At 39.8% G+C, this 27,722-nt stretch overlaps 2 protein-coding genes across 3 annotated transcripts; both read right to left on the bottom strand.

Moving 5' to 3' along the window:
* Positions 1–2,714: 2,714 nt before the first annotated feature.
* Positions 2,715–8,725, bottom strand: OSTC (oligosaccharyltransferase complex non-catalytic subunit). The gene is made up of 4 exons (XM_032224559.1): positions 8,484–8,725; positions 5,680–5,773; positions 4,343–4,540; positions 2,715–3,412 (listed from the first exon to the last, which is right to left on the bottom strand). Exons 1-4 carry the CDS (start codon positions 8,620–8,622, stop codon positions 3,394–3,396), a joined length of 450 nt encoding a protein of 149 aa, XP_032080450.1. The 5' UTR covers positions 8,623–8,725; the 3' UTR covers positions 2,715–3,393.
* Positions 8,726–12,100: 3,375 nt separating this feature from the next.
* RPL34 (ribosomal protein L34) lies at positions 12,101–16,246 on the bottom strand. 2 transcript variants are annotated; one of them, XM_032224675.1, is made up of 5 exons: positions 16,162–16,246; positions 14,954–15,027; positions 14,760–14,859; positions 13,348–13,451; positions 12,101–12,231 (listed from the first exon to the last, which is right to left on the bottom strand). In XM_032224675.1, exons 2-5 carry the CDS (start codon positions 15,016–15,018, stop codon positions 12,147–12,149), a joined length of 354 nt encoding a protein of 117 aa, XP_032080566.1. In that variant the 5' UTR covers positions 15,019–15,027; positions 16,162–16,246; the 3' UTR covers positions 12,101–12,146. The 2 variants fall into 2 exon arrangements, with proteins under 2 accessions (XP_032080566.1, XP_032080567.1); XM_032224676.1 differs by lacking the exon at positions 16,162–16,246 and adding an exon at positions 16,086–16,125.
* Positions 16,247–27,722: the final 11,476 nt, after the last annotated feature.

The following is a 27,722-nucleotide window of genomic DNA, read 5'->3' as shown; positions in this document are numbered from 1 at the left end:
ACAGATAACTATGAATGCAAACTATACAAAAACATCCTGTGTAAATTACCAGCCAGGCATTTCCATAAACAGAACTTTTTGAAAACATCTTTGTTTAATGTGCAGTTAGGATGACCAGTGTCCATTGAATTCACTAGAACAAGAAACCAATCAGCAAAAATGCATTTTTATGTTCCAAAGATGGAGCATGGAAATAAGGATAAGCCAAAATTGCACCATATTCTGGCACTTGCGTCTAATGGTGTGACCTAGAAGCACGGTGACTGTGGTCTACCAAAATATGGTATAGATTTATTATATAAAGGTGCCTTTAAGTTGAACTCAACTTCCAGTGGCTATATTCAAGTATATCATGGTAGCATTATATAAATAACTTGCTAATGCCTTCTCATGGGATGTTTTATTCAACATTCCAATATAATCAAAATCAGTCACTGTCCAAGTACAGGTAGTCTTCAACTTATAACCATTTGGTTAGTGACCAAAGTTACAATGGAACTGATAAGTGACTTATGACCGTTTTCAAACTTGCGACCACTGCAGCAATTCCCATTGATGATCAAAATTTGGAAGTTTTGGCAAGTGGCCTGTATTTATGACGGTTGCAGTCTCCCAGGGTCATCACATCACCTTTTGTGACTTTCTGACAGCAAAGTCAATGGGGAAGCTAAATTCATTTAACAACCATGTTACTAATTTAACTGCAGTGATTCACTTAACAACTGTGGCAAGACAGATGGTAAAATGGGGCAAAACTCACTTAACTACCGTCTTGCTTAGCAATGGAAATTTTGGGTTCAATTGTGGTCACAAGTCAAGGACCGCTTGTACTACCCAGGACCAATTCTCCTTAGTTTTTGAAAGTAGCCAAGATGAGCTAATCTGCCATCTGCTGAAGTATGAAGACATGATAGTAGCATTCCAGTACTTGAGGGGCCGCCATAAAGAAGAGGGGATAAAATTATTTTTCAAGGCACCAGAGGCAGGACAAGAAACAATGGTTGGAAGACAGAAGCAACTTGGAATTAAGGAGAAATTTCCTAACAGTGAGGACAATTAACCAGTGGAAAGGCTTGTCTCCAGAAATTGTGGGTGCTCCATCACTGGGTTTTAAAGAAGAGTCTAGACCAGTGATGGCGAACCTTTTTTGGCTCGCATGCCAAAAGTGGGGGGACCGTAGGGGTGTCGTGCACAGGCGTGCCACACCCATAATGCAATGCACATGACCCCCGCGCGCATGCATGCATGACCAGTGCTCCCCTGCATTTTTGGCATGCTTTTTTCACCCTCCATGGGCTCCAGAGGCTTTATAGGAGCCTGGGGAGGGCGAAAACAGCTTCTCCCCCCCCCCCCACCAGGCCCTCTGGGGGCTCGAGCTTCCCAGAAGCCTCTGGAGTGCAAAAATCCTGCCCCTATGGGCAAACTGGAAGTTCAGGAACTGACTTCTCATTTGCTCATAGGGCCAGTTTTAGCCCTCCGGAGCCTCCGGGGGTCTTCTGGAGGCTTCCCTGAAGGTCCTGGAGGGCAAAAAACGGCCCTACGGACAAATCGGAAGTGACTTCTGGTTTGCTCATAGGGTAGCTTTTTGCCCTCCAGAGCCTTCAGGGAAGCCTCCAGAAGGCCCTTGAAGACTCTGGAGGGCTAAAACCAGCCCTACGAGCAAACTGGAAATCCATTCCTGAATTTCCAGTTTGCCCGTAGGGCCGGTTTTTTTGCACTCCGAAGGCTTCAGGGAAGCTCCTGGAGCCTCCGGGGGTGGGGAGGCTATTTTCACCCTTCCCAGGCTCCTATAAAGCCTCTGGAGCCTGGGAAGGGTGAAAAATGGCCTCAAAAGAAGGCCAAAGTCAGCTGCTCACGCTGGCCAGCTGACAGGGCAATACCTCGCGTGCCCTGACAAATGGCTCTGCATGCAAACTGTAGCACGTGTGCCATAGGTTCACTATCCCGGGTCTAGACAGTCACTTATTTAAATTGGTATAGGTCCATGATGGCGAACCTATGGCATGCGTGCCCAAAGTGGCACACAGAGCCATGTCACCTGGCACGCATGATATCACCTGTTCCTCTTCCAGGTTTCTGGCATGCAGGCGCATGTAATGATCATCTGGGCTTTGTGCCGGAAACTGCAACAGCTGGTCTTCTGTTTTCCGGCGTGAGCATGCGTGCCGGCCAGCTGATCGTCACACGCAAGTAACTGGAAGACTAGTTGGCCAGTGTACATGCTTGCACCAGAAACTGGAAGTTCATTTTCCAGCACGTGTATGCGTCCTGGGCACCTCCTCTTCTGGGTTGCATCGCAGATGGGCACGTGCACATGTACAATATTACATCTGGAATAATGCAAACATTTATGGAACTACCTAAAGCCACAGATTCACTACATGGCCTTTATAAACACTTATCCCCTTCTATAAAAATGAGATTACTAAAAACCACACCTGTACTATGAAATGTAAAAAAAAACTTAGGAAAGCACAAGATTATTAGGAATGTAAAAGAGCACTAAATATATACAATATACAAACAGTGTTTTAATAGAAAAATGTTTTAATGTTTTCAAAAATTTTAAAGAAACAATTACTATCATACAATTCAGGGTTTTATTTTGCATATGTTTAGATTCATCTACTAACATGAATGTCAGTGTAATCTTTTCTTCATAACACAACACAGATACAAATCCATGTGCAGAAACAGTTATTTTTCAGTGCCTTTGCAAGTGGCTAGAAGACTGTATTATCTGGAATATTTTAAAGCACCAATTGCCAGTAATGCTAGAGGGAGGTGGCACCCTCACTCGTGCAGGCATTCTCCACAATCCACCAACTCTCTTCTCTTTCATATCTTGTAAGTACATGATCTGCTCTGATCTCTGGGTTGGCTTATCCAAAGATAGAGCACAAAACTAGTTGCTTCTCTGTTTTCTTGATCAAACTCCTAAACATACAATGGCAATCACTGACCAGGAGTTTTTATTCATAAATATGGAAATATTACTTTCACATTTTCTAAAGAGATTCTCTCACAAGGAGATAGACCAAGCTAAGGTATTACAAGAAAGTATAGAATTATTACTCTGAGAAGGATAGGGAACAGGATTGTAGGGTTGTGGTGCTATTGTACTGACATAATACACTTAGGCCTGATAACACAAGAATGTTGCTTTTTTAAACACTGAATAAAAATAGGAACACATTAGTTAAAGTAACTGCCTGCAACAAATCCTGTTTATATAAGGAGAAAATGAGAAAACAATTCTTTAGCAAGTCTACTCATTCTCTCTCTCTCTTGCGTCTTTAGATAGGAATGATGGGGCTATGTATTTTTGCTATCCATTCTTCTTCCTAATGAGAAGGAAATACAATCTTCAATCTGCAGCAATCAGAAAAGGCACTAACCCATCAAGTAGCCCCTAGAAGACAAAGAACATTTTGAATGGAAATGTGAAATAAAAGTAATGCTATTTAGTTCACAGTTGAGTCCATTAGATAATGCTAATTTCTTATTCTGTCAGTACCAGTAATCAGAGGTAGAACTGATGTGAAGGGCCACAAAGCCATTCTTAATCTAGACCAGTGGTTTGCAAAGTGGGGGCAATTTGAACCTTGTTTAAACCAAGTTGATGGTCTTTTAGGCTCCCTCCACCATGAGTAGAGTTCACTTTTTGAGTAAAGTAAGAATTATACAGTATGTCACAAAGGGACATCAAGATTTTAGAGAAGCTTAGGTGGGGCACGGCCAAAAACAAAGATTGGAAACCACTGATCTAGACAGAAATAATTTAGAAGGATAAAAAAGGTCAAATGCAAGATGTATTTCTGTTAAAGGAACTGCAGAGGACTTTCCATGCACCTGGTGTAATGACTACATCCTCATGTATTGTAGTTAGTATGTAGTAGGCCAGAATGCAAATTAACCACCAATTGCATGTGTTTTGTTGACAGTTACTTCAATTATTAGATTGAAACCCTTTACCAACTATAATCTTATTCTTAATTTGAAAGTTTCTAATTCAGTAACACTGAATTAACTTAAAGTACTATGAAAATGTAGTATTAGATAGCATTTCAAAATATTTAATCCCTTTACCCCAGATATTAATAGTTGATTTCTCCAACTGATTTCTACAATTTCATAAATGTAATAATCTTCGGTCCTACCCAATAAATGTACACAAATAGACTTGTGTTTGCTTATGTTTCTCCAAATAATATGTCTTTAGAAAATAATCTGAAATAACTTATGTTCAGTTTTATTCTTTTTATGTATTAATTTAAATTTTGGTTTAATCAAATATTAAGAATGAGGAAGAAAAGAATCTGAGAAAAGAAGAATTACTTACGGTAATTTCATTCGCATAAAGACTCTTGCCATGAAGAAACTCAACAAGACGCTCACAAATCCAATAAAAAGTAGCAGAAATCTATTCAGCTTTGGGATATTTGGTGCATTGGAACGATCCAGTATTATGAAACCAAGTCCACCCATTGTGAAGAGAAAACTTGACGCGAGCCCTTCCATAATGTATTGTCCATTTACTCTGCATATAAAATCAGTAAATGATCAACATTAGAGTGGTCCAGAAATTTACATGGGATTTGTACATGCAGGTATTTTATACCTATAGACCCGATAATCATCTAACTCAGGGTAGGCAAAAGAACAATGTTCACAAGTTCACTTGTAGGGATACATGCCTTTTGTCCTGAACTATTAGGGAATTAATGGTATTAAAACTAGGTGAGAAATCTGCTGAAAGAACTGGGATAGATGTCAGTTCCAAACGTTTATTATTTAGAGAGAACCAATTCTACCAACTTGAAGTGGACCACAAAATTAAGAGTCCAAATTTACTTTTCAACATTTTAGGAAGCTGCCATCGCACACTTCAGTCACCATATTCCACTGGCTGCTACCCCCATCTACTTTAGTCATTCAAAAATGATAAAAACAGGAAAAAGAAAAAAAGGAACAAAGGTAAAACCAGAAAGAGGAGCAAAAACAATCCATGTACCATAAATCCAAATAAAAAGAGCAGTAAAACAAACCAGAGTAAACAAAGAATGTAATAAGCAGTTAACAAAGACTTTACAGTGCACTGGAAAGGGGAGGAAAAGGTCTCCAGACAGACTAAAAAGGGAAGGCACAAAATTGTTCAGTTTTGGCTGGACTGTCTTAGAAATTCTGGATTGTTCTGCTTTGTTCTGTTGCTTTTCTTTGGACCATGCTGTTCCAGGGAGGGAGACTTAGAATTTTTTTAAAGTAAATCATCCAGAAGTGGCTCAAAGTGTTCAAATAGGACATTTTAGACAAAAGGTCACATCACCCCTGGAACACCTTGAACTGCTTCTACTTTGAGAATTTACGTCAAAACTGCTGACTCCCCCTTCCCCCAAAAAAATATGATCTGAAAGAAATACAGAAGGAAATGAAATCTGCCAGAACACACTAGAACAATATCCTCTCAGATTAATTTTGCACATCCGTACCAAATTAATAATGACATCATTTGTGATATTTTTAAATGTGTTGACTGAGTTTCATGTTTAATGAGTAAGTTTATAATAATAACAATTAATGAAAATATGCTACTAAAAATTCTTCTTTCTTGTAGACAAGAGATTTGATACAATATCATTTTAATATTTTGATATACTTTTAGTATTAATTACATTTTACCTATATGCCAAGAATGCCACAGGCCGTTGATGTCCATGTTCATCAGTCATTGAACCAACACTAGGAGGTTCTACAATCACATCATAAATTATTCCTATAAAGTAAAAAATATTTATAAAGAAAAAATTCTTTATAAAAGAATTCTTCCAAAAAGGAAGGCAAAGTTCACAAGTCTCTTGTTCTTTTGCTAATAGTTACAAACACAGTAGTTCTTAAAGTTCAAAACCACCACTTTGCCTGTCCTCAGGTTCTAATGCTGCAATATATAGAGAGAAACAAACTCTTCACCAAGGTTTTATTAGCCACTTTTCAAATTTCCTTCAGCCTACTTTTAGCAGGAAAATTTACTTTTCTTCTAGAAAGTCCATGGATTTACTTGATAGACATAGGGGGATTGAAACTTTCTTTGTTCAAGATTAGCTAGAAGTGGGTGATACCCCCCTTTAGTAAGTCTACCTTCTGGACTAATAGAGTTTGCGATCGCTAAATAATTTTCAAATACATTTTACTATATTTTTAAGACAGAGAATAGAAGCACTTAGATATATGTATTTAAACATTTTAAGAATGCAACAAAATCCAAGGTGGCAAAATTAAGTAAGCAAACACATAAATGAAAACACGGAATCTTACAATTAATTTTTTTTAGGCTTATAATGACCCTTTTACATCTGCCTATTCCCTGCTCCATCCATCAGCAAATCTGATTATATAGAGTAGACTTGTTCAGACTTGGGCTGCAAAAATATAGGAAAATACGAGAATGCAACTAAGAGGTAAAAAGGTTTCTTTTCTCTCTTTCCTGACATGTCTAGTTGTTTGCAGTTCTGCAGCAAAGACATGCCAGCCCAAATGCAAAGCCTCAATTTGTTCTCTCCAAGGCAGGGAGGGTTTATAAGGATAGAAAGTTATAGATAAGTAAACAATACAGCAACTAAAGAACAAAACAGTAGCTAAAATTTAGCAGTATCTCCTTTTGTTATAGGGAATTCCTCTGCCTCAACCACCTTGACTCCTTTTCTGAGCTGTGCCTTCTAGTCAGACTAGACTCTAGCAATTGCCCCCAAGTGGCCTTATGGACTTTCTAAAAAGAATGCAAATGACCAACTGTCTGCAAGAAATATAAATCTTTCCATTCCCCACCATCCAGTCAGAACTGAAGCTTCTTGGATGACAAGTGAAATGTCTTCAAAGAAAAACAAGGAAGTCCAGTTGCCTCCTGAGAAAACCACTTTTGGGACAACCATGATCTGGATGACTGAGGATTTCCCACAGACAAAAGTTCCCTAAAGTTTTCTTGGCAAGATTTCTTAGGATTGAGAGTGTCTGATCCCAAAGTCACCAATGTCTCATGGCTCTCCTGCAAATTTTTAGGTACCACAAAAAAGGGAAAGGATGATGACAGAGAGGAAGAGAGTGAGGGTGCTAAAGACCCTTCTAGTTTTAGACTGGGGGTTTTGCATCCTGGATGCCGCAAGTTTAAAAAACAGCTGAAGCGTGTCACCTGGAAATCCCAAAGTTGCTTTTTCACAAGGCAACTGGACTTCCTTGCTTTTTTCTTTGAAGACGTTTCACTTCTCATCCAAGAAACTTCTTCAGCTCTGACTGGATGGTGGGGAATGGATGTATATTCCTTGCCGACATGACCTTGCAAATGCTCATTTGCATTTTTTTATAGGGCCATTTAAGCACTCAGAGGTTTTTCTGTTTCCTCAGGGTCAGCTGAGTAGTACTCCTGGTTCCTGTAGTCTGCCATTTTTTCCTCTGGCAATCCATTCCTAGTCCCACACCATTCAAAGGGTACTCATCCCCAATTGCCTAGCTAAGAGACTGTATAGATTCTCAGTCATCCAGGTCATGGTTGTCCCCAAGGTACTTTTTCAGGAGGCAACTGGACTTTCTTGTTTTTTCTTTGAAGATGTTTCATTTCTTATCCAAGAAGCTTCTTCAGCTCTGGTGGTGGGGAACGGAAGGATTTATATTCCTTCTTACAGACAGCTGGTCATCTGCATCCTTTTAGAGAGTCTTGGATGCCGCTTGAAGGTTTATCTGAGTTGTCATCTTCGGAACAACCATGACCTGGACGACTGAGAATCTCTACAGACTCGTCACCTGGAAAGGCTTTTCAAGGGAACAACGGAGTGTTTTTCCAGCATGCAGAATTACATTAGAAGTGGGCAGGGGTAGAAGGGGTCTCTAAGGGTCGAGCGGGGGGGGGGAAGGGAGGGAAGACAGAAAGAATAGAATAGAGTCACAAGAGTTGGAAGGGACCTTGGAGGTCTTCTAGTCCAACCCCCTGCTTAGGCAGAAAACCCTACTACACCACTTCAGGCAAATGGTTATCCAACATCTTCTTAAAAAGTGTTGGAGAATTCACAACTTCTGGAGCCAAGTTGTTCCACTGATTAATTGTTCTAATTGTCAGGAAATTTATTCTCAGTTCTAGGTTGCTTCTCTCCTTGATTAGTTTCCACCCTTTGCTTCTTGTCCTGCCCTCAGGTGCTTTGGAGAATAGTTTGACTCCCTCTTCTTTGTGACAGCCCCTGAGATATCGGAACTTCTATCGTGTCTCCCCTAGTCCTCCTTTTCATTTTTCAAAGGGGGTCCTCAGGTTGTCTGAGACGGCGGGCGGCGTCCCCTCCCCCCGAGGGTATTCAGGCGTCGCCCTCGCCGTCCCTTTCTCCCATCTCCCCCGATGGTGCAGCCTGGTTGGGGGGCGGCTCCTGAACCCCTTCACCGGGGGAGGGGGGGACCCTCTGCGCCCTATCCCGGCGGCTTCAGCCCTTTGCGGTCTCCGGCATTACCTCCCGTGATGAGGAAGTAAGAAACCACCACTAGCGCATAGACCGTCATGGCCGAGGGCATGTGTACCCAACTCGGCCGCTTCAGTTTAATGTTGGGGCATTCCAGCACCAAAAACGGCACTCGGTAGAGGGTCTCCATAGCGATCCCAGCTCCAGCTTCGTCTGCTCTCGTAGCCGCTGCCTTCCTGCCCGCCGAGTTCGTTTACTGGGCTGACCTATCGCGGCCACCGTACATACTGTAACGGAACTGCCGAAAATTTACGTCCTGGAAGGGAACGAACACAAACGCTTGTAGGGGGAACTATTAAAGAAGAGAAACGAGGCGAATAAAATGATGGGCGAAAAAGAGTGTTTAATGACAGATTACTGGTAGAAAAGTTTTACCAGGGGGCATTGTCGTGAAGAAGGCATTTTAACCTGATATTAATCTTCCAGGACCTTAACATGCTCGACGTGGTCATTTAATGAATAAACGTGGCCCTGGCAGAAGTAGATGACGTAGAAGCCGCGCCCACAATCAAAATGGGACCAGCCAATGGTAAAGCTGGGAGTTTAATACGTGTATTGATCCTGGAAGGTCGTTTGAAAAGATCCCGTCCCGGCCAGAGACTGCAATTCTGCGCGAGCGACAATGATGTTTATTTCAATTAGACAACTGTAGTTGTAATTCCTCACAGAAATTGGGCTTATGCTCAACTATACTTTGGTTAGCCATTTTTATTTTATTTTATCTATTTGCTTCTGCAGAATATGCTCAGCCTTAATTAAATAAATCATATGGAGAGGTAACTTTCTTAAAGCCTGAGATGAGATTCTGAATGTATGCAGATTTTATAGTCCCAACATTAATTCAGCTCTTTTCTCACCCAATTTTCCTTGGCCCTCCTCTACCCTTTCACCCGAGAACTATGAATCTCTTAAAACCAGGCTCTTATTATTTTATGCCAGTTCCCTAATGATTGACTGGAAGGATTTGGAATTTATTTGCTGGTGTCCAGCGGCTAAAAACTTAATAATTTTGCTTTATTTTAAATCCCTGATTTTGCAGCCCTTGATTTTGAAAGAATTCTTAGTTCTGGTTTTCATTAGCAGTTAGCTACCATTTTGGCATTACTCCCCATTTCATTCATGCCACTTAGCCTAATGATTTGCACACATAAAATGAAATAGTAGTTATGAGAATGTATATGTCCTATTTTTATTCTAAATTTACCTTTCATAGATACTGTTACAAGACTAGTTTCACACATCGTGACACTTTCATTTGTTTGGTTCTGATTTTGTATGTGTACCAGTGGTGGGTTTCAAAAAAATTTAGGACCTCTTCTGTAGGTATGGCCTGCTTTGTGGGAGTGGCTTGCCAGCCATGTGACCAAGTAGTAGTGGCTTGGCAGTCATGTGACTGGGTAGGCATGGCCAACTTGTAAAATGTGGTGAATCTCACTGAACACTCTTGCTTAGCAACCAAAATGTTGGCTCACAAACTCTGGCATTTGAAGTGTGCAAATCTTAAAGCTGTCAAGTTACAAGACCCTTGCACCCCTAACCCTTTACAAAGGAAAAAAATCCAGGGATGTTCAAACTTGACAGCTTTAAGACTTTTAAGGTTTAGATAGGACTAAGAGGCGGGCGGGGCAATTGGTGAGCCAGCCAATCAGTGAGCGGCGGGCGGGGCAAGGGTGGTGCGGATGGGCAGGGGGAGGAAATGGAATTGGTTCTAAATGGCATGGTAGATTTGTGGAATCTCTTCTACAGAACGTTAGAACTGGCAGGAACCCACTCCTGGTGTAAACTGAGCCATTGTGATTTGTTAACCCAACAAATAGCACAACATACGAACTCAAAAGTCTACAGATACACTGTAATCCCAACATAAGATGCTGTGCATGTTTGAGTTCAGTATATTAGTCTCTTATGCAAATACTAATAGCTCAGACCAGCTAAGAAAAAAATCAGTTCAAACTAAAGCTATCAAAGTAGTGTGCCATTCATACTCTCTGAAATATACAAATGAGAGTGTTGAATCTGAAACATGTTTTTCCAATGCAGCTTTCTTCAGCTGTTTGGAGAATTCCCATAAACTTGAATCAACAAAGCCAATTGTCAAGAATGCTGAGAAATGTAGTTCAAAATATTTCAAGGCTACAATATTGAGGGTGGTTGTTTAAATATCCCCAAGTTAAAAACTTAGCCCTTAAAACCGATTCAAGGAAATAAATTCCTTATTATTAATAACACTTTCTCAGTTTGATAAGCCATTTGGTCCACATCAAAAATAATGAAACATTTAGGTTGCTCTCTTCAGAAAATCAAACAAAATTAGAAAGAGTAATTGAAGATCATTGAAATGATCACCATTGTTCTTTGCATCTTTAATTCAAATCCTTTTGCCAACTTTAGATGCATTGTCAAATGCATCTGACGTATCATTGCAGGAATTTATCTCAAAACATGTGGAATGTATAATCAAGATGTTTTGAAAGATAATAATTTTCCAATGTTTTAAAAAGTACAGGTTATTCTAACTTTATAGTTAATACATTTTTGAATCTCATTTTGATTATTAAAAATGTTTCTACTTCCCATAGTTGTACACTAGTTGGAATGTTATGCTAAGAAAACATGACTTCTATAAAAACTACAATGACAACTATGTGGGTTTGGTACAGGAGGGACAAAAACAAATTTATCTAGTTCTATTGTATATCACAACTAACGATTATCTCCAAGGCATCTGAGAATCAGGAGACTGGGTAATTAAATGAAAAGATTATTTTATCTGACAGGATTTTAGTTACCTAAAATTTGAAGGGTCACCTAACACTTATCAATGCTCATTCACAATACATACATTTGAAAATTAATTCACTTTCTGTCAGTTAATTTCACTTCTATAGTTAATACTTGGAAAGGCATTCTAACAAGTCAAGTTCTGAATATTTAACTAGGTAATTAGTTATACTCAATACTGTTCAGTGTTTGTGCTGAACTGCCATCAAGGAGACCATCAATTATAGCATTTACTGGCTGATTTGATACCAGTCATTGTCCATCCACCCTTCACAAGACTATTGTGGGGTAAAATAAATACTACACTTAAGATAATTCAATATTGGTTCCAGTTGTTTGATAAATTAATTTATGATAAACTTAACAGCAGGTAAATATAATGATTTCCAATATTTTTTATTCCCACATTACCCAGTCATAATTATTTAACTGGACAATTGCCTTTTAGAAGTGTTTGTTTTCTAGTTATCAGTACAGCATTCTAAATGCTTTTAACTTTACACACCACTCACCTTAAACATATACCTGAAAAATCAGGCACCATTATTGATACTCAGACTTTTAATCACGTACAAGATTTTCTCTTCCTGATTTCTTTTGACAAGTTTTTTTGTACACCAATGGCTCTTTCATGTCTGATTATTAATTGTAAATTATTCTGACTTTGTAAATATCATTATTAGCACAATACTAAAATAAAAATGTTTTGCAGATTAACTGTAAATTGGTTTGAAAGCAGTACTACCAAAAATGAATGCAAAAGAACCCCATTTTAGGATCTTATATCTTTGCTCTTGCCAATAGTTTAATATTCAGAAAAAATCATCTTGTAGATTATTTAAATCTTCATTTATTAGGTGAGAATACAAATAATCACTTTGATTTTTGACTCTGTGCTTGTGCCTTCAGTACTTTGACAACAATCTTCTGTTCCTCAATAAGGAATGCTCTCTTGATTCTAAAAAAAAAGCAAAGCATTGTTATAATTCAGCAACAAAGCCATATCACAATCCTAACAAGCATCACTTGAACATTTAGTATTTGTTATTAGATCCAATCTACATGTCATGTTAAAATAAAGCCTTTATGAAGAAGTAGGAAGAAACAGTTGCTTTTTCTAATGTTAATTCTGTTACATTTACAAAGGACATTTTTTTATAAAACAGACTCTTTAGCATCAAGTTGCCTCCATGAATTACAAATATATGCATCCCCCTTCTTTACAATGGATTCTAAGATTACAGCTACAAGATATTCCAACTGTTAATGGAAAGGTAAAATAAAGCAAGGTAGATGGATAGAGCTCTATAGGTTATTTTGAACATTTCAATTAACTTTACATCAACATGCCTTAAAACTATTCTAAAGTAGGTGACTATTCTAAACTATGTTCTCATTTATAGTTCATTTCATTTCATTTATTAAATTTATAGGCCGCCCAATCCTGGAGGACTCCGGGCGGCTTACAACGAAAGAAAAAAAGAAAAGCAAAATAAGTAAAAAAAATAGTTTAAAATTCACAACACACATACGTTCTAATCGGGGCTGGACCTTAACACTAAGGTCAACAGCCCCAGGCCTGCCGGAACAGCCAGGTTTTAACGGCTTTCCTGAAGGCGGGTGGGTGGGTAAAGTCCGGACCTCTGGGGGTAGCTGATTCCACAGGGTCGGAGCAGCCACAGAGAAGGCTCTCCTCTGGGGACCCGCCAGCCGACACTGCCCAGCTGATGGTATCCGAAGGAGGCCCACCCTGTGGGATCTTATCGGCTGTTGGGAGGTGTATGGCAGTAGGCGGTCTCGCAGATAGGCTGGTCCTAAGCCATGTAGGGCTTTAAAGGTAATAACCAACACCTTGAATTGTGTCCGGAGACCAATTGGCAGCCAGTGCAGCTCGCGGAGGACAGGTGTAATATGAGTGTATCTCGGTACACCCAATATCGCTTGCGCGGCTGCATTCTGGACCAGCTGTAGTTTTGTGGATAACTGACAGAAAACAAACTATAATATATGTAATTGGAATACATTTAAATGAACCTATACATTTCAGCAAAATTGTACTCAAAATATCATTTACCTGTCACGAACACATTTAGCACACATAGAACCTCCGTAGGCTCTACTAACGTGTTTCTTTGTTTTGGAAAGTCTCATAAGAACTTTTGGACGAACAGCGCGGACCTGTAGAAAATAAAATACATCTTTTTGTAACTCACCCCTGAAATTTATTGGATTAAAAAGAAAGTAGCCCTTATAATTTTTGTGCTTATATAAATCACCCATTCATAATAATATGACAATGGATTTCTGAATGAGTATTATAAATGCATAAGCTTGTTTTAATTTCAAAGATTATATTGTTTAATACCAAAAAGAAAATATATTCAGAATAGATTCACTGAAATGGAGATTTAAGGTAGGCATGATATATTTTGCTATGTAGTTCATTAAAATATTATTAAGTTGGCTCCTAACAATATTCTTTCAACAGTTAAACCCACACTTCCTGAAATTATGTCAAATATAATAGTTTTATACTATGAAATGACTACATCAGCTTGTCCCATTTCATCTGACAAAGAAGATATGCTGAGGATCATCTGTCAGGGATGATCATTTGGTAGATCCCAGGAAGTGGGCCTTCTCTGGCCTAGTCCCTGTTTCATGGAACATTTTCTCTCCCACCACACCAGAGGTTAGATTGGATCCACCCCTCTTGATGTTCCCTATCCCCTGAAGATCTGCTTGTTACTATGGCTGGAGGGGTAGCAGGAACCAGAGACATATTTGGATAGCTCCATTACTGAGATTAAGATATATTCACTCTTTCATGCCTAGGGTTTGCATAATTTTAGTAATCTTTAATGTCTGATGCTTTTTAATATTTATGTGTTGCTTTATTAATTATTTTATAGCACCCACATAACATATGATTAATTAAGAAATGTGACAGAACAAATAGGTATCTGTGCAGCTGGAATATACCACTGCATTTACCACATCACTTCAAAAGTTAATGTTCTCTCTAAAGAACTTTTAAAGAGCTTGAAGAGAAGAAAAATGCTGCCTTAAAAGAGGAAATTCTATAGCAAGCCAAGTATTTTTAGCTCCTCAACAATTATGTTATGATCTAGCATTGTTTTCTGAAAGTTAAAAACTGCTACTAAATTTAAAGTTATTTTATACCTATTTAAATACAAATCAATAGAGACATAAAAGTAGTCATGTGAATAATAAGTTATCAGAGTAAGTGAATTACTAAACACTTATTAGTAATATATATTACTATATGTTTATAGTACACAAACAACACACAAAGCAATGTAAAGCAAAGAAAACCCACTAATGATATGAAATATAGATTTTCACAATGAAAAAAAGTTATTTCTCGAGAGTCATACAAATCTGATTTTCTCATATAAATTGTCTTATGTCCTACAGCTTGGTCTTTGTACAAAGCTAGTTTATTAAAAAAAAAAAGAGACTTACACCACGAAGTCTTCCTGGGCATACACCGCATGCAGACTTTGGTGCCTTGCCAACTTTCTTAGTATAAAGATATACAATCCTGTTGCCAGGTGTCCTGGACCTGTATGAACCAGATAACAAATACTTAGTATGATCACAAACTCAAAACAAAAGACATTCAATTAGAGAATGGCAAGAATTCTGATTAGACTTACAGCCTGGTCTTGTTAGAGGCTGTATTGTAGGACAGCCTACGCCGATATGTCAGACGCTGGACCATTTTCAGTGCCTAAAACAAGAGAAGGTGAATGAAATGTGAGAAGGATCATTGCTGGACTACAACTGTTTAGATTTAGCCATATACCAACCATCTCCAAGGTCCCATTGGCTTGGCTTATAGTATCCATAATCTCTGGATAATTACAGTGTGGGAATTCTAGAGTTAGAATTCATCACATTGAATGCTACTTTTGCACTCTTGATTATAAAAATCATGCTGCTGACATTAAGCATAACTGTTTTTTATTCTTGTGGACAGAAAATATGTCATAAGGTCAAAATCTATTAAAATCTATTAAAATTGCAAATTGCAAAATATTTTTAAACCAGTACTACTATTAAGCAAGTATGTCACAGTTGGTATGCTGCTAAAAACGCTGATGCTCTAACTCTCAAAGCCTTCGCCCTTACATGAAAAGCAAAGATTTGCACCCAGATTCTGCTAATCCAAACCAACATCCAAACATACCACTATCTCCAAAACAGTCCTCCCAAGATATTACATGGGGAGATAAGGATGAGGTCATGAGCAATAACTATCACACAAGGATATTATAAATAAAACTGAAAATTGGGGGTGGAAAAAAAAACCCTGATGCAAATATTTCCTTTCTCCTTGCCCCCAAAAACGTCCTAACAAACTTGGTTTGGGGAAAATATTTCTGAGGGGTCCTTAGAGTTTTCTGAGCTTGCTTGTTGTCTTGCAGACATTTCATTACCCAAACTAGGTAACATCATCAGAAAATATCTCTGGGCAGGTGGCAAATGTATTTGCATGATGTCACAATCCTAAAAGGTTTAAATTTACTGCAGAAATGCTGCAAACTGCTCAGTGCTGTGCCCATGAAACAAGCAGCGTAGCTGAGCCGCTGGAGACTCAAGATCTCGTATAACTCCGGGCAGGTTTCGAGAAGGCTTTATTAGTCAAAGGGCAGGCCAAAAGGCCTCCTTCCTGCGATCGCCATCGCGGCCTCCTCCTCGCCTATTTCTTCCATTTACCGCAACCCACACGCCCTCCATTCTTCCCACCAGGCTCCCAACCGCGTCACGGCAAACCTTTGAGCTCACCCAATTTTTCTACACAACGGATGGAAACCGATTAAAATCAACCCTCCACCCCTCTTCCCCCAGAAAGAGAACCAACCTGAAGCCGAAACTTGCGCCGGAAGAGAAAGAAGGCGGCAGCGGGGAAAGGTTAAAGTTGAAACGTGGAACGTAAGAAACCGGAAGTGCGGTTACGTCGCTTCGTTCAGCTCCCAGGGAGAGGAAAGGCGGGCGCTCCCATATTTCCTCCGGAGGAGGGAAAAGGATTTCCCTTCAGATGTAAAGTCGGATGACGAGAGTTAACGGCCGCTTTCTTACTGCGTCAGGGGTTTATAGCCGTGATATTACACCAGGGGTCCCCAAACTTGGCAACTTTAAGACTTGTGGACTTCAACTCCCAGAATTCTCCAGCCAGTATAGCTGGAGTATTCTGGGAGTTGAAGTCCATAAGTCTTAAAAGTTGCCAAGTTTGAAGACCTCTGTATTGCACTATAAATATAAAATAGTGCTGTATAGTACTTTTAAATAAAAACCCTCCCTCTTTGGCCAAAGCAACCCACAAGACTTTTAGGTAATTTTATTGTTCAGCTTATCGGAATAGGAGGGATTTCTATTAAAACGCAGCGTGTGTTACGTTTTAGAATAGTATTAAAGCGATAATAACCGTTCGCATTACCTAAGCCTGCATGTTTTCATGTAATTTCTGCTTTCTCTTAATAAAACGTCTCCATTTGCAGGGTGAATGTCTCGTGTTCCGATTTACCAAGGTAACTTGCAGCCCGAGGATTCCAAGTACTAATCAGGTTGTAACATTGCTTAGGTTTTAGGAAACACAAACTGCACTGGAAATAATGTGCAAATGAAGACTTTTTAAAACCGTAGCTATAAATAGTTGGTAGCGCTTCACAAGCTAGATTTTAGTAATTTTAATTATCTCTTGTTTTATTGGGACCAGTATATTGATTTTTTATTGAAAAGGGGATGAGGTTGAGCACCAAACTATGCTCCATGTTATTTTTAAAAATATCTTTAGAAACAGTAAAGGTAAAGGTTCCCCTCACACACATGCGCTAGTCATTCCCAACTCTAGGGGGCGGTGCTCATCTCCATTTCAAAGTCGAAAAGCCAGTGCTGTGGGAAGACTAAACATGACTAAACGCCAAAAGCACTTGGAACACTGTTTCCCACCAAAGATGGTCCCTATTTCTCTACTTGCATTTTTACATGCTTTTGAACTGCTAGGTTGGCAGAAGCTGGGACAAGTAATGGGGGATCACTCTGTTAGGTGGTGCTAGGGATCCGAACTGCCGACCTTTCTGATCAACAAGCTCAGCATCTTAGCCAATGAGCCACCACTCATACTAATTGAGACGTACATCCTTGAGTTCAGTTGGTCTGTCTTAAATAAGGAGCTGCATTTTACTGATATTTATTAAATATCTTTTTGCTAAAGATCCAGTTTGGTATAGTAGTGGTTAAGAGGTGCTAGGTCCCACCTTAGGCACAAAGCCAGCAGGGTGAACTTGGGACAGTTGCTCCCTCAGTCCTAGAAAAGAGGAATGGCAAACCATGCCCCCCCCCCCCAAAACCTTGCCAAAACAGCTGCAGTCATCAGGTATTAACACTGACCTGAAGGCACAAATATATTCATTATTTTGATTAACTGATTAACTCCAACCTAATGAACCTACAATTATCTAATTATTATGGTATCTGCAACACATCAAGAGGTGGTGTTTTTTTTAATTCCAAAGCTTTATCATAGTTTTCCCAAGAATATGGTCCAGATTAGGTACATCCTTCCTAAAATTCTGTTTCCCAAGTATTCTATATATGGTCTGAATAACACAGAAATAGAGAAGAAAAATGACTTATCTTGATCTTGATACTGTTTTTTTTTGTTTATGTAACCTGGGATTGTATTTTGTATAGCCCTATTGCATTGATGACTCACGTTCAGCTTGTGATCCACTAAGATGCTTTTGATTTTTTTTTCTAGCTAAATAGACATTACACTTGTGGTGAAATTAATTGTTTTCTGTCCTTTGAATTTTTCAAAAGCCCATGGAATATTGATACTTTCCTTTAAGGCAGGGCTATCAAACTCACGGCCCACGGGCCACATGCATCACGCACTGGCCATGGCCACCCCTGGTTTAGTGAAGAGAAAAAAAGTCACAATACACCAAGTGATGACAATGTGACACCACGAGTTTGACACCCCTGTTCTAAGGAATTTATTGTGTTCCTGCCATTTCTATATCATACATAAATCTGATAATCTTTTTCTTACTGCTCATACAAATACAAGGAAGAATACAAGACCTATAACAGGATCATAATCAAAATCACTTGGAATCTTTGTTCCGCTTGACCTGGAGCCTGGATAGATATACTGGACACAATCATTCAACAAGTTTGATATTCGATATGAGTCCAGGCCACATTTTACATCTTGTTTACTAGGATTTCATAGGACCGTGATGGCGCACCTATGGCACGGATGCCACAGGTGGCACAGAGAGCCCTCTCTGTGGGCATGGCAGCCGTTACCACAGCCCAGCTCCACTGTACATGTGTGTGCACCTCCCAGTGGCCAGCTGGTCTTCGGGTCTCTGCTGTGCATGTGCGGGGAGCGGGGTGCATGCATGGGAGGCACTCACATTGCATTTGGGGGGTGCACGTGCGGGCACCCCATGCATCCCATTTTGGGCCTGGAAGGTTTGAATCAACTTGGACACCAAAAATGGGCAAAGGGGGGGGTTGCATGCACAAAGGGCGTGCACGTATATGCAGGGGCGGGTTGCATGTGTGGGAGAAGGATGCATGCTCAGGGGCCCCTCACGTTGTATTTTGGAGTTGTGTGCATGCGTGCATAGGTGCATGCTTTGGGCACCCGGCACCAAAAAGGTTACCCATCACTGTCATAGGCACTTCTATTTTGCTGAAATTAAGGTCTACTATGCTTAATGCTGATAAGCTAAACTTATGCTCTAAAAAGTGATGGTTTCTTTTATGTAATTTTGTGTGATTAGTTCTTAATAAATTCCTGTTGGTTTCTATGAATATCCAGGACAAAGTAATTGAAGCCTTGCCAGAAGTACCTCAAGAGACAGAGCAGGAGGAATTGGTTGTAGAAGAAGCCAGCCTTGCTATTTAATTATTATTTCTAAATCAAGCACCCTCCTCTTAGGCTTATCCTCTCATTTACACACAAGAGGAACTGAAAGAATAACTGAGTATTTAGAACAGCATAGAAACAACAGAATAATGTTGCACTAGGTATAAAGCTGAAATAATGGACTGGGCTCAACCTGAAGTAAAAGGCCTTCACAGGAAGACCAGAAAAATAATGACAATGAATCATGCCTTCTTCCATGCATTGATGTTAACAGACAAGGAGCATAGGTGGACCTCAGTGGTGGGATTCAAATTTTTTTTACTACCAGTTCTGTAGGTGTGGCTTGGTGGGCGTGGCTTGGTGGGCATGGCAGGGGAAGGATACTGTAAAATCCCCATTCCCTCCCGATCAGTTGGGACTTTGGAGGCAGAGAATAGATGGAAGCAAGGCCAGTCAGAGGTGGTATTTACCAGTTCTCCAAACTACTCAAAATTTCCACTACGGGTTCTCCAGAACTGGTCCGAACCTGCTGAATACCACCTCTGGGTGGACCTGGAATATTGCAAATATACCAGATTGCTAAAAAAAATAATACACTAGATAGCTGAAGAAGAAGAAGAAGAAAGGGCATTGGAAGGAAGTGAAGGAGGTGCACCTTTGTGATGCACTGTAGTACAGCACACTATGAAGGCTTGCTGAATAAGACCAGACTGGCCTGAATAAAAGACCAAAATGAAGAATAATACAGAGACATGGCAAGGCAAAGTATTACATGGCCAGGACATTGGAAAAAAAAATCAGATAACAAGTCCTGACTGGCTGAGACCAGGAAAATTGAAAAAGAGGCAGGCTAATTTTTTTTAATATTATATAATTAATTTTTAAAATTTTCAAACATACAAATACACACAAAGAAAACTTAGACATAAACTACATTTACACAACACATTGGAACTTTCTGTTCCTCTTACAGCAGTTTCAAATCAGTACAATTCTCCTGATGTTATTTCCCCTTGTAATACATTTCATTTGAGTTTCACCTTTTTTAACCCTCTTATTTTACTTATCTATCTGATATATTGGCTATTACCTCTAATAAGTTTCAATTCTCTTGAGTACATATATAGATAGTAACCCTCCTTAACTTCTATTTTTGGGCTTTATTGGCTTCTTTCATTGACCCTTGTTTCTTTCCTCCACCCACCTGCATCCAAAACCAGAATTGAAAAGACACCAGATACCTCTGCAAAAAATCTGAAGAAATAGAATTACAGGTAGTCCTGTAGCATTCAAATAGAGTGGCACTGAGAATAGTGATGTATGACAATAACCATGATCAAAATCCAGATGCTTGGCAACTGGTTCATATTTATGACAGTTGCAGTGTCTTGGGATCATGTGATTCCCCTTTGCAACCTTCTGACAAAGACAAAGGAGAAGCCAGATTCACTTAACAACCGTGTTACTAAATTAAAAACTGCCAGTGCTTTCAATTAACAACTGTGGCAAGAAAGGTAATAAATGGGGCAAAACTCACTTACAACAGAAATGTTTGGGCTCAATTGTGGTCTAATTCTCTGGAAGATGATCATATGGACTGACTATAAATAAACCGCATGACAAAGTGGCAATAATGGTGTACTGGGCATATCTGCAGAAATACCATTTGCCTGCAAGCAAGACTGGTGGGACCACAAATAGACAAAATAATACAAATGAAGAAGCTAAAGCACTTTGGAGTTTAAAATTCAAACAGCCAAGCACTGTCATGCAACACCCCAAGTCTACCGTGTTTCCTCGAAAATAAGACAGGGTCTTATTCTTTGACAACTCCCCCCCCAATTTTGCTTGGCCCATATTATCGGGGGGGCTTATTGGTTTGGGGTTGTCGGGTGGCTGCTCTCTTGCGAGTCGGCGCCCGAAGACCCGTGCACAGCCTCAGGGGCAACGGCTGTGTTGCACTGTCGCAGCAGCGTAACAAAGCCGCCATGAGGTGACCATGCTCATGAGCAGCTGCCTGGCAATGCCCTTTCCAGCCAGGGCAGAGCGCCACTCACTGACCCAGTAATATCCCAAAGGTGCTAAGCCACATGGCACTCTGCCCGGCTGGAAAGAGAGGTTGCGTGAGCACTTGTTCTGCCTCCAGCTCGCGTGCCTCCCTGCCTCACCATGCTCAACTCTCCCTGCAGGGCTGGGCCAGGGCACAGGTGCCGCCACGGCCCACTGCTGCCATGGAAAGGGGCATTGCCGGGTGGATGCTTGTGAAAGCAGCTTCCTGGCAACCCCCAGCTGCAGCTGGGCACGCGTCACCCACCAAACTAGCGGTACCCACAAGCAATGTGAGCGCTTCCCCCCCGGCTCCGGTGGCTATGCCCTTCGGGATATCGCTAGGTGGTGAGTGGCGCTCTGCCTGGCTGTATGGGTGGTATCCAGGGGGTTATTCTTGGGGGAGGGCATATATTTTTGCCCACAGGAAAATATGGCATGGTCTTATCAGGACATGTCGTAATTTCGGGGAAATACGGTAATACCTGTTAACAAGAAAGACAAAAAAAAAAGTCTGGCTTGTAGACATTGCAATATTAGAGACAGCAGAAGAGAAGTGGAGAAAATCCCAAAATATAAAGACCTGCAAATAGAAATAGAACAGCTCTTGACAAAGAAAGCAAGGATATTACCAATAGTAATAGGTGTCTTGAATGCAGTCCCAGAACATCTGGAGCATTACTTGTATACCATCTGTATGGACAACATCCCCATCAGTTAATTGTAAAAGGCAGTTATTTTTAACAGCTTTTATCCTGCAACGATACCGTTACTATTAATAAATACAAGCATCTGCATATCTCAGGTCCTTGGGAAGGACTCAGTAGGTAGGTAAAAATGCCAAATCCAGCCTAAATATCTGGCTGACTGTGCAAACAACAGCAACAATAATTTGCTTGCTTGCAGGATTTATTGGAGCTCCCATCCTCCATAAAAAGATATGTTGTGTAAAAATTACTACTTTTTCTTCATATGTAAAGAGAAAACAGATAACGGTAATTGATAATAGGTGTGGAACATAATCCTTAGAGTGATTTTTTTTGCAGTGGCTGTTTAATTGAACAGATTTATTAGCATGCTTAAATATATATTACTAGCTGATAATCCGGGTATTGTCCGGGTATTTATTTATAGGGAGAAAATGTCCGTACCAAATAATTTCTAATGTTGGATTTTCCCCCTTACCAGAGGGAGCCCCCTTGTGGAGTACTGTGAAGCCATTACTATGGCAATTCCAATGGGCAGTACAATAGAAGCCATTTTACGCAGTACAGTAGAAGCCATTTTAAGGCACAACAGGCTGTATCTTAACAGAACACACCCTGAGAGGTGTTAGGGGTGTCTTATCCCCAAAAGTATTTTTTTCCAGAAAGTAAGTCATCTGTGTACCAAGTGTAGTTGAAATTGCTCGAGGTGTTCCAGAGTTTTGCTGGAACGAACACACACATACACACACACACACACACACACACACCATAATTGATTGGCTTTGTGTACCATGCTAGCTCCTAGTCATACCTCACATATATGCTTAAACCAAAGCCATGGAAAATGGGGGTTTATTCCAGAGGACAAGGATATTTATTGTGAATGTGGCACTATTCAAACAACTATCCATTTTTTACAATGCAGGAACCAACATGCACATAGAATACAATTCTGGGACCAACATGTTCACAGCATGACTTGCTGTCCACAGGTATTCTGCCATCAATGTGGCCTGGCATTGGGCTAGAACTACATACATTTATGCTTTTATTAAAGTACATAATATTTTTAAATATAAATCAATAACTATCCCCTTTCTAGTTCCTGCATTTCTGATACGAAATGAGATGAAACAAGACAAGACCAAAGCCAAACAAACCATATTAAAGCTTAGAATGCTGAGTGACCCTGGCAGTGAATTACACTTACACTACCAACTTTAATTACATAGTGTCCAAGGTTCCATTCACACAACAGAGAGTGAGTATAATTCCAAATATTTATGACTTAAGAGGGTAGAGAGCAATAGTTGTAAAATTCCTCATAAGTGGTTGTATATTCTTATTTGCATGATAGCAGAAAGATTTTTATGGAATGTTAATATGCACAGTTCCATGAAATATCATATAAATTATGTTTACTCTTTTAATTCAATATACAGTATGTATAACTATTGTACCTTGGCTATAATATAGATCAGTGGTGGATTCCGGATCCCGTTGCAACCGATATGCTGTGACGGGCCGGGCGTCCACCTGGGCATGCGTACTGTGCTCACATGCACACCCACTGCCCTGCGACGCTCCAGCTGCTCTGAGGAGGTTGCGCAGGCACCATACACTGTGCGTGCGTGTGCAAATGGCCAGGTTGGCTTAAAAACAGGTAAGGAACATGGGTGGGCAGGTGGGCCCAGCAAGCACCCTTCGAGTACAGTGGCCACTGCTGCCAGCTGCCACCAGTATGCCCGTACCGGGGCGTATCGGCTAGAACCCACCACTGATTTAGATGACTATTAAATGTCAGGAAGAAGATTTCTGGCACTTTTCTGTCATCTGCTGGAAATGTGGATATTTGTGGCCCGGAGAATCTTAAATATGAGGGCAGCCTTAAATTTGCAGAGCTTCGATTGTTCAAAAGTAAGCTGACTTTCCAGACTTTATGAAGGTTTGACACCATCATTAGCTGCTTCTGCTTTCATCTTTTAAATAGTATCCTTCCAAAAGCTTTGATGTGTATTCATGGCCTTATTTATAAATTTGTAACTTACATGTTGCTGAGAAGTATTCTCACAGCCTGATACCAATATAAATTATTTTGGTTAATTACTGGATGTTCTCAAATGCAAATTTAAGACACCAGCATATCTCTATCTCCTGAAGTAATGAGAAAAAAATGTATAAACAAATTATGCAAGCTCATTATAAAAGAAACACATTTTCAACCACAAATGAGTTTCAGAGCAATTAGAGTATTAAATTTGACCTTTCTGGGTCCTGAACCCTAGAGGGAAGAGACCCAATTAAATGACATTAAATAACAATGACCTAAATAGAAAAGGGTAACATAATTCAGTTGTTAAAGAACAAAACTTAAATTGCTGATGAAGGAATCTGGAAATGATCCCTACAAGAAATATTTTTCTTTTTCTAGAATATTAATATTTTAAACAATAGTGCCGATACTAGTTAAATCGATTTAGCTCCCATGTTCAAATGACAGATATCCTAAATTAAAACAAAGGGAAGAAATTTCAAATATACAAATACAATAGCAGAGTTGGAAGGGACCTTGGAGGTCTTCTAGTCCAACCCCTGCCTAGGCAGGAAACCCTATACCGTTTCAGACAAATGGCTATCCAATATCTTCTTAAAAACTTCCAGTGTTGGGGCATTCACAACTTCTGGAGGCAAGTTGTTCCACTGATTAATTGTTCTGTCAGGAAATTTCTCCTCAGTTCTAAGTTGCTTCTCTCCTTGATTAGTTTCCACCCATTGCTTCTTGTTCTGCCCTCAGGTGCTTTGGAGAATAGTTTGACTCCCTCTTCTTTGTGTAACCCCTGAGATATTGGAACACTGTTATCATGTCTACCCTAATCCTTCTTTTCATTAAACTAGACATACCTAGTTCCTGCAAACGTTTTTCATATGTTTTAGCCTCCAGTCCCCTAATCATCTTTGTTGCTCTCTCTGCACTCTTTCTAGAGTCTTTTCTACATCTTTTCTACATTGTGGTGACGAAAACTGAATGCAGTATTCCAAGTGTGGCCTTACCAAGGCATTACCTTACATATTATTGTACCAAATTTTGTGAAAAACTTTGTCTCCTTTGGAATTTCCTGAATTTTTCTTTATTTTTGCTATTTTGTGTTATCAGATGTGGCTATAGATCCAATTGAAGAATTGCTTCATTCAGTGCTGACATGTCCTGAGGCAGCTTGGCATCATAAAACTATGATATTCCCATCTCTTTGATATGCCCATCTCTCTGCTACAAAGTGCTTGTAGTTGCTTGGTGGAATGCACTGTTTGGTTTCTGCCAGAGATAACATCATCCATGTAACCTGAAAAGTTCTACATTTGGCTCCTCCATAAAATATTCCTCCAAAAGCTCAGAAGGTCATTCAGTTGATTATTACAGTCTTAGACCAGAGACCAGAACAAATAAAAATTCTCAGTAAATATACAATTACAAATTTAGTATAAAATAATAAATAACAACTAAAATTTATTTAAAATCCATTCTATCAATTATACATGGTCTAACAATACTAAAATTACAGCCCATAAACTGTGTGGCCCGTTCTAGGTTCAACGCTAAAAGGAAAAAACTAAACAGTGCAAACGGTATAAATGATCCAACATAACTCTGGAGCTCCCTAAGCAATTTCAACCAAACTTGGTACACAAATGACTTACCCTCTGGAAACAAATACCTGGGGTTTAGACACCCCTGGTCTGGGTGTATGTTTGTATGTGTTCCAGCATAACTCTGGAATGCCTGGCCCGTTAAGCAGAGCGAGTGTGGTGTCCTAGAGTGGCAATTGTTTGTGATGTCAGTTCCTTCACAGCTTCCTCTGGAAAGCCAGCCGTGACGTTCGCCTACCAGTGAACCAATGGGGAAGTGCCTGATGGATTTGCGGCAATGTGTCAAGATCGTAGACAGGATAGTAAAGGGGGAGCATGGGAGGGGGAAGGGAGAGGGCAGGGATGATGGGAATATGGGGAAAGAAAGGCCCCTGTCACACAAATGCTTTGACGTCTATAAATATCCGGGCAATGCCATGTCATCAGCTAGTTTGTTATATAACATAACTATGGTGGAGAAGACATGTGTTTGTGATGAATCCCCAGTGCTGCTGTGCAGAATCTGGCCACCAGCACTGTAGTTATGCACTGTTCATCCTTAAGCAGCCACTGAAGATAGGTAGTATCAAAGCAGCCAGGATACCTAGCAGTTATCGGCAGAATATGATTTTTTCTAATCTCTGTATAGAAGGAACATCTAAGGAGCATATGACCCACAGTCTCAATCTCTCCTGAGCCGCAGGAACAGAGTCTTCCCAGCAGTGGTATCCTTTTATACTTGCTGTACAAGACGGCCGATGGAAATGCATGGCACCATGCGAGCGAAAATGCTTTCTAATGGTTTGCTGACTCCAACTAAGATAGCTGGGAGGAAAAACAACACATCTAATGGCATCTGGAGCCAGAAACAGCGGAGCTTTCCCTAAGCCTGCCTGCCTCTTGATGCTCTCCACCCTTTGTCGCAAGGTTTATCTTTGCTAGGTCGTAGTACATCTTGAGTATTGAAGCTGGGGAAAGCCTAGTTTGGCAAAGTTGGACTCGACAGCCTTGATCCATGACGAGTAGAATTTGTCTTGGAAGATTAATGGAGCAAGACCTCGTGGAAAGAAGTTAAGCTTTAGCCAGAGATTCAAGGACTCTACACAGATTTTTGCTTCGACTTTTGTCAATCCTGTCTCCAGGTACAGACGTGCATTTGAGACACAACATGGGATCTAGAAAATTGATTCAATGAATTTGGATTGAACTTTTCTTATGGTGTAAAACAGGAAGCTGATGTTCTGACCAAAGTCATTCAAATGCTTTTTAATGAAGTTGAAAGAGGAATACAGGATCTTGCTGACCAATGGCTTCTTCCCATTAATTCACTGCTTTTCTGATTGGGAAGTCAAGCACACAGACTTTTACCAAGACAAGAAAGATGTCCCTGCAATTCTAGGTTTCCTTGTGAACAATTTTATGTTGCAGTTTTGAAGTGATTTTGAGAAGATAGCCTCTCTTGGAAATATATGTGTTTATTTCAGAACTTTTCCATTTCAAGATTGTATTTGTTGTACCAGTGGAATCCCAGAACTTTAGAAACAATCTTTGTAATCTTTTAAGTACTGATAAATTTAAATGATTTTTTACAAAGATTGTCAGAAACTTCTTTTGCACAAGAAATTATGTACCTGTAGAATTTTTATTATAAGAACTTCACTGAAATGAAGTGACCCAGAATTTCTGGCATTTTCAGAGGGAGGTCTGGCCTACATGAATCTTGATTGTTTCATGAGCTACTCACACAATTAGCCCTGGTGTACAAAATGCTAGATTGCTAGTTTGTTTTGCTTTGGTTTTGAACAAAAAGATTGAATGTTTGTTTGAATTCAGGAGTGGAAAAAGGTTTTTTTACCTTTAGAAAGATGGATTTCCCACAAGCATCAGGATCGCCAAAGAAAAGACTAAAATTTGCTCCAATTTGAAATAAGCAGCACAAAGCCAGGTAAAGTTAACTCTTTTTCAATACAAGCCAATGTCACCTGTTGGACAGATGTGGGGCCAATATTAAACTAAATATTAAACCTTTTGGGTGCAGATACTTGCTCTTTGGGAACTTTTTCAACAATTTCAATAATTTCCATGATCTGATTTCCTTCCCTTCATCATTATCCTTTCCTAACATCACTACCGTTCTCTACCTATTAAAAATATTCTAGTATC

The sequence above is a fragment of the Thamnophis elegans genome, chromosome 9, assembly GCF_009769535.1.
Source record: "Thamnophis elegans isolate rThaEle1 chromosome 9, rThaEle1.pri, whole genome shotgun sequence".
In the NCBI taxonomy this organism is placed as follows: domain Eukaryota; kingdom Metazoa; phylum Chordata; class Lepidosauria; order Squamata; family Colubridae; genus Thamnophis; species Thamnophis elegans.
This window is presented reverse-complemented; position numbering and strand designations above follow the sequence as displayed.

Bases quoted from the DNA above. Each gene is read 5' to 3' on its own strand.
- OSTC (XM_032224559.1), bottom strand. From the start codon at position 8,622: ATGGAGACCCTCTACCGAGTGCCGTTTTTGGTGCTGGAATGCCCCAAC. The intron at 5,774-8,483 runs GTAATGCCGGAG...TTTACTTTATAG, and splicing joins TTACTTCCTCATCACGGGAG to GAATAATTTATGATGTGATT. The intron at 4,541-5,679 runs GTAAAATGTAAT...TTTTATATGCAG, and splicing joins GTGGCATTCTTGGCATATAG to AGTAAATGGACAATACATTA.
- RPL34 (XM_032224675.1), bottom strand. From the start codon at position 15,018: ATGGTCCAGCGTCTGACATATCGGCGTAGGCTGTCCTACAATACAGCC. The intron at 14,860-14,953 runs GTAAGTCTAATC...TGGTTCATACAG, and splicing joins GCCTCTAACAAGACCAGGCT to GTCCAGGACACCTGGCAACA. The intron at 13,452-14,759 runs GTAAGTCTCTTT...TATTTTCTACAG, and splicing joins GCCCAGGAAGACTTCGTGGT to GTCCGCGCTGTTCGTCCAAA.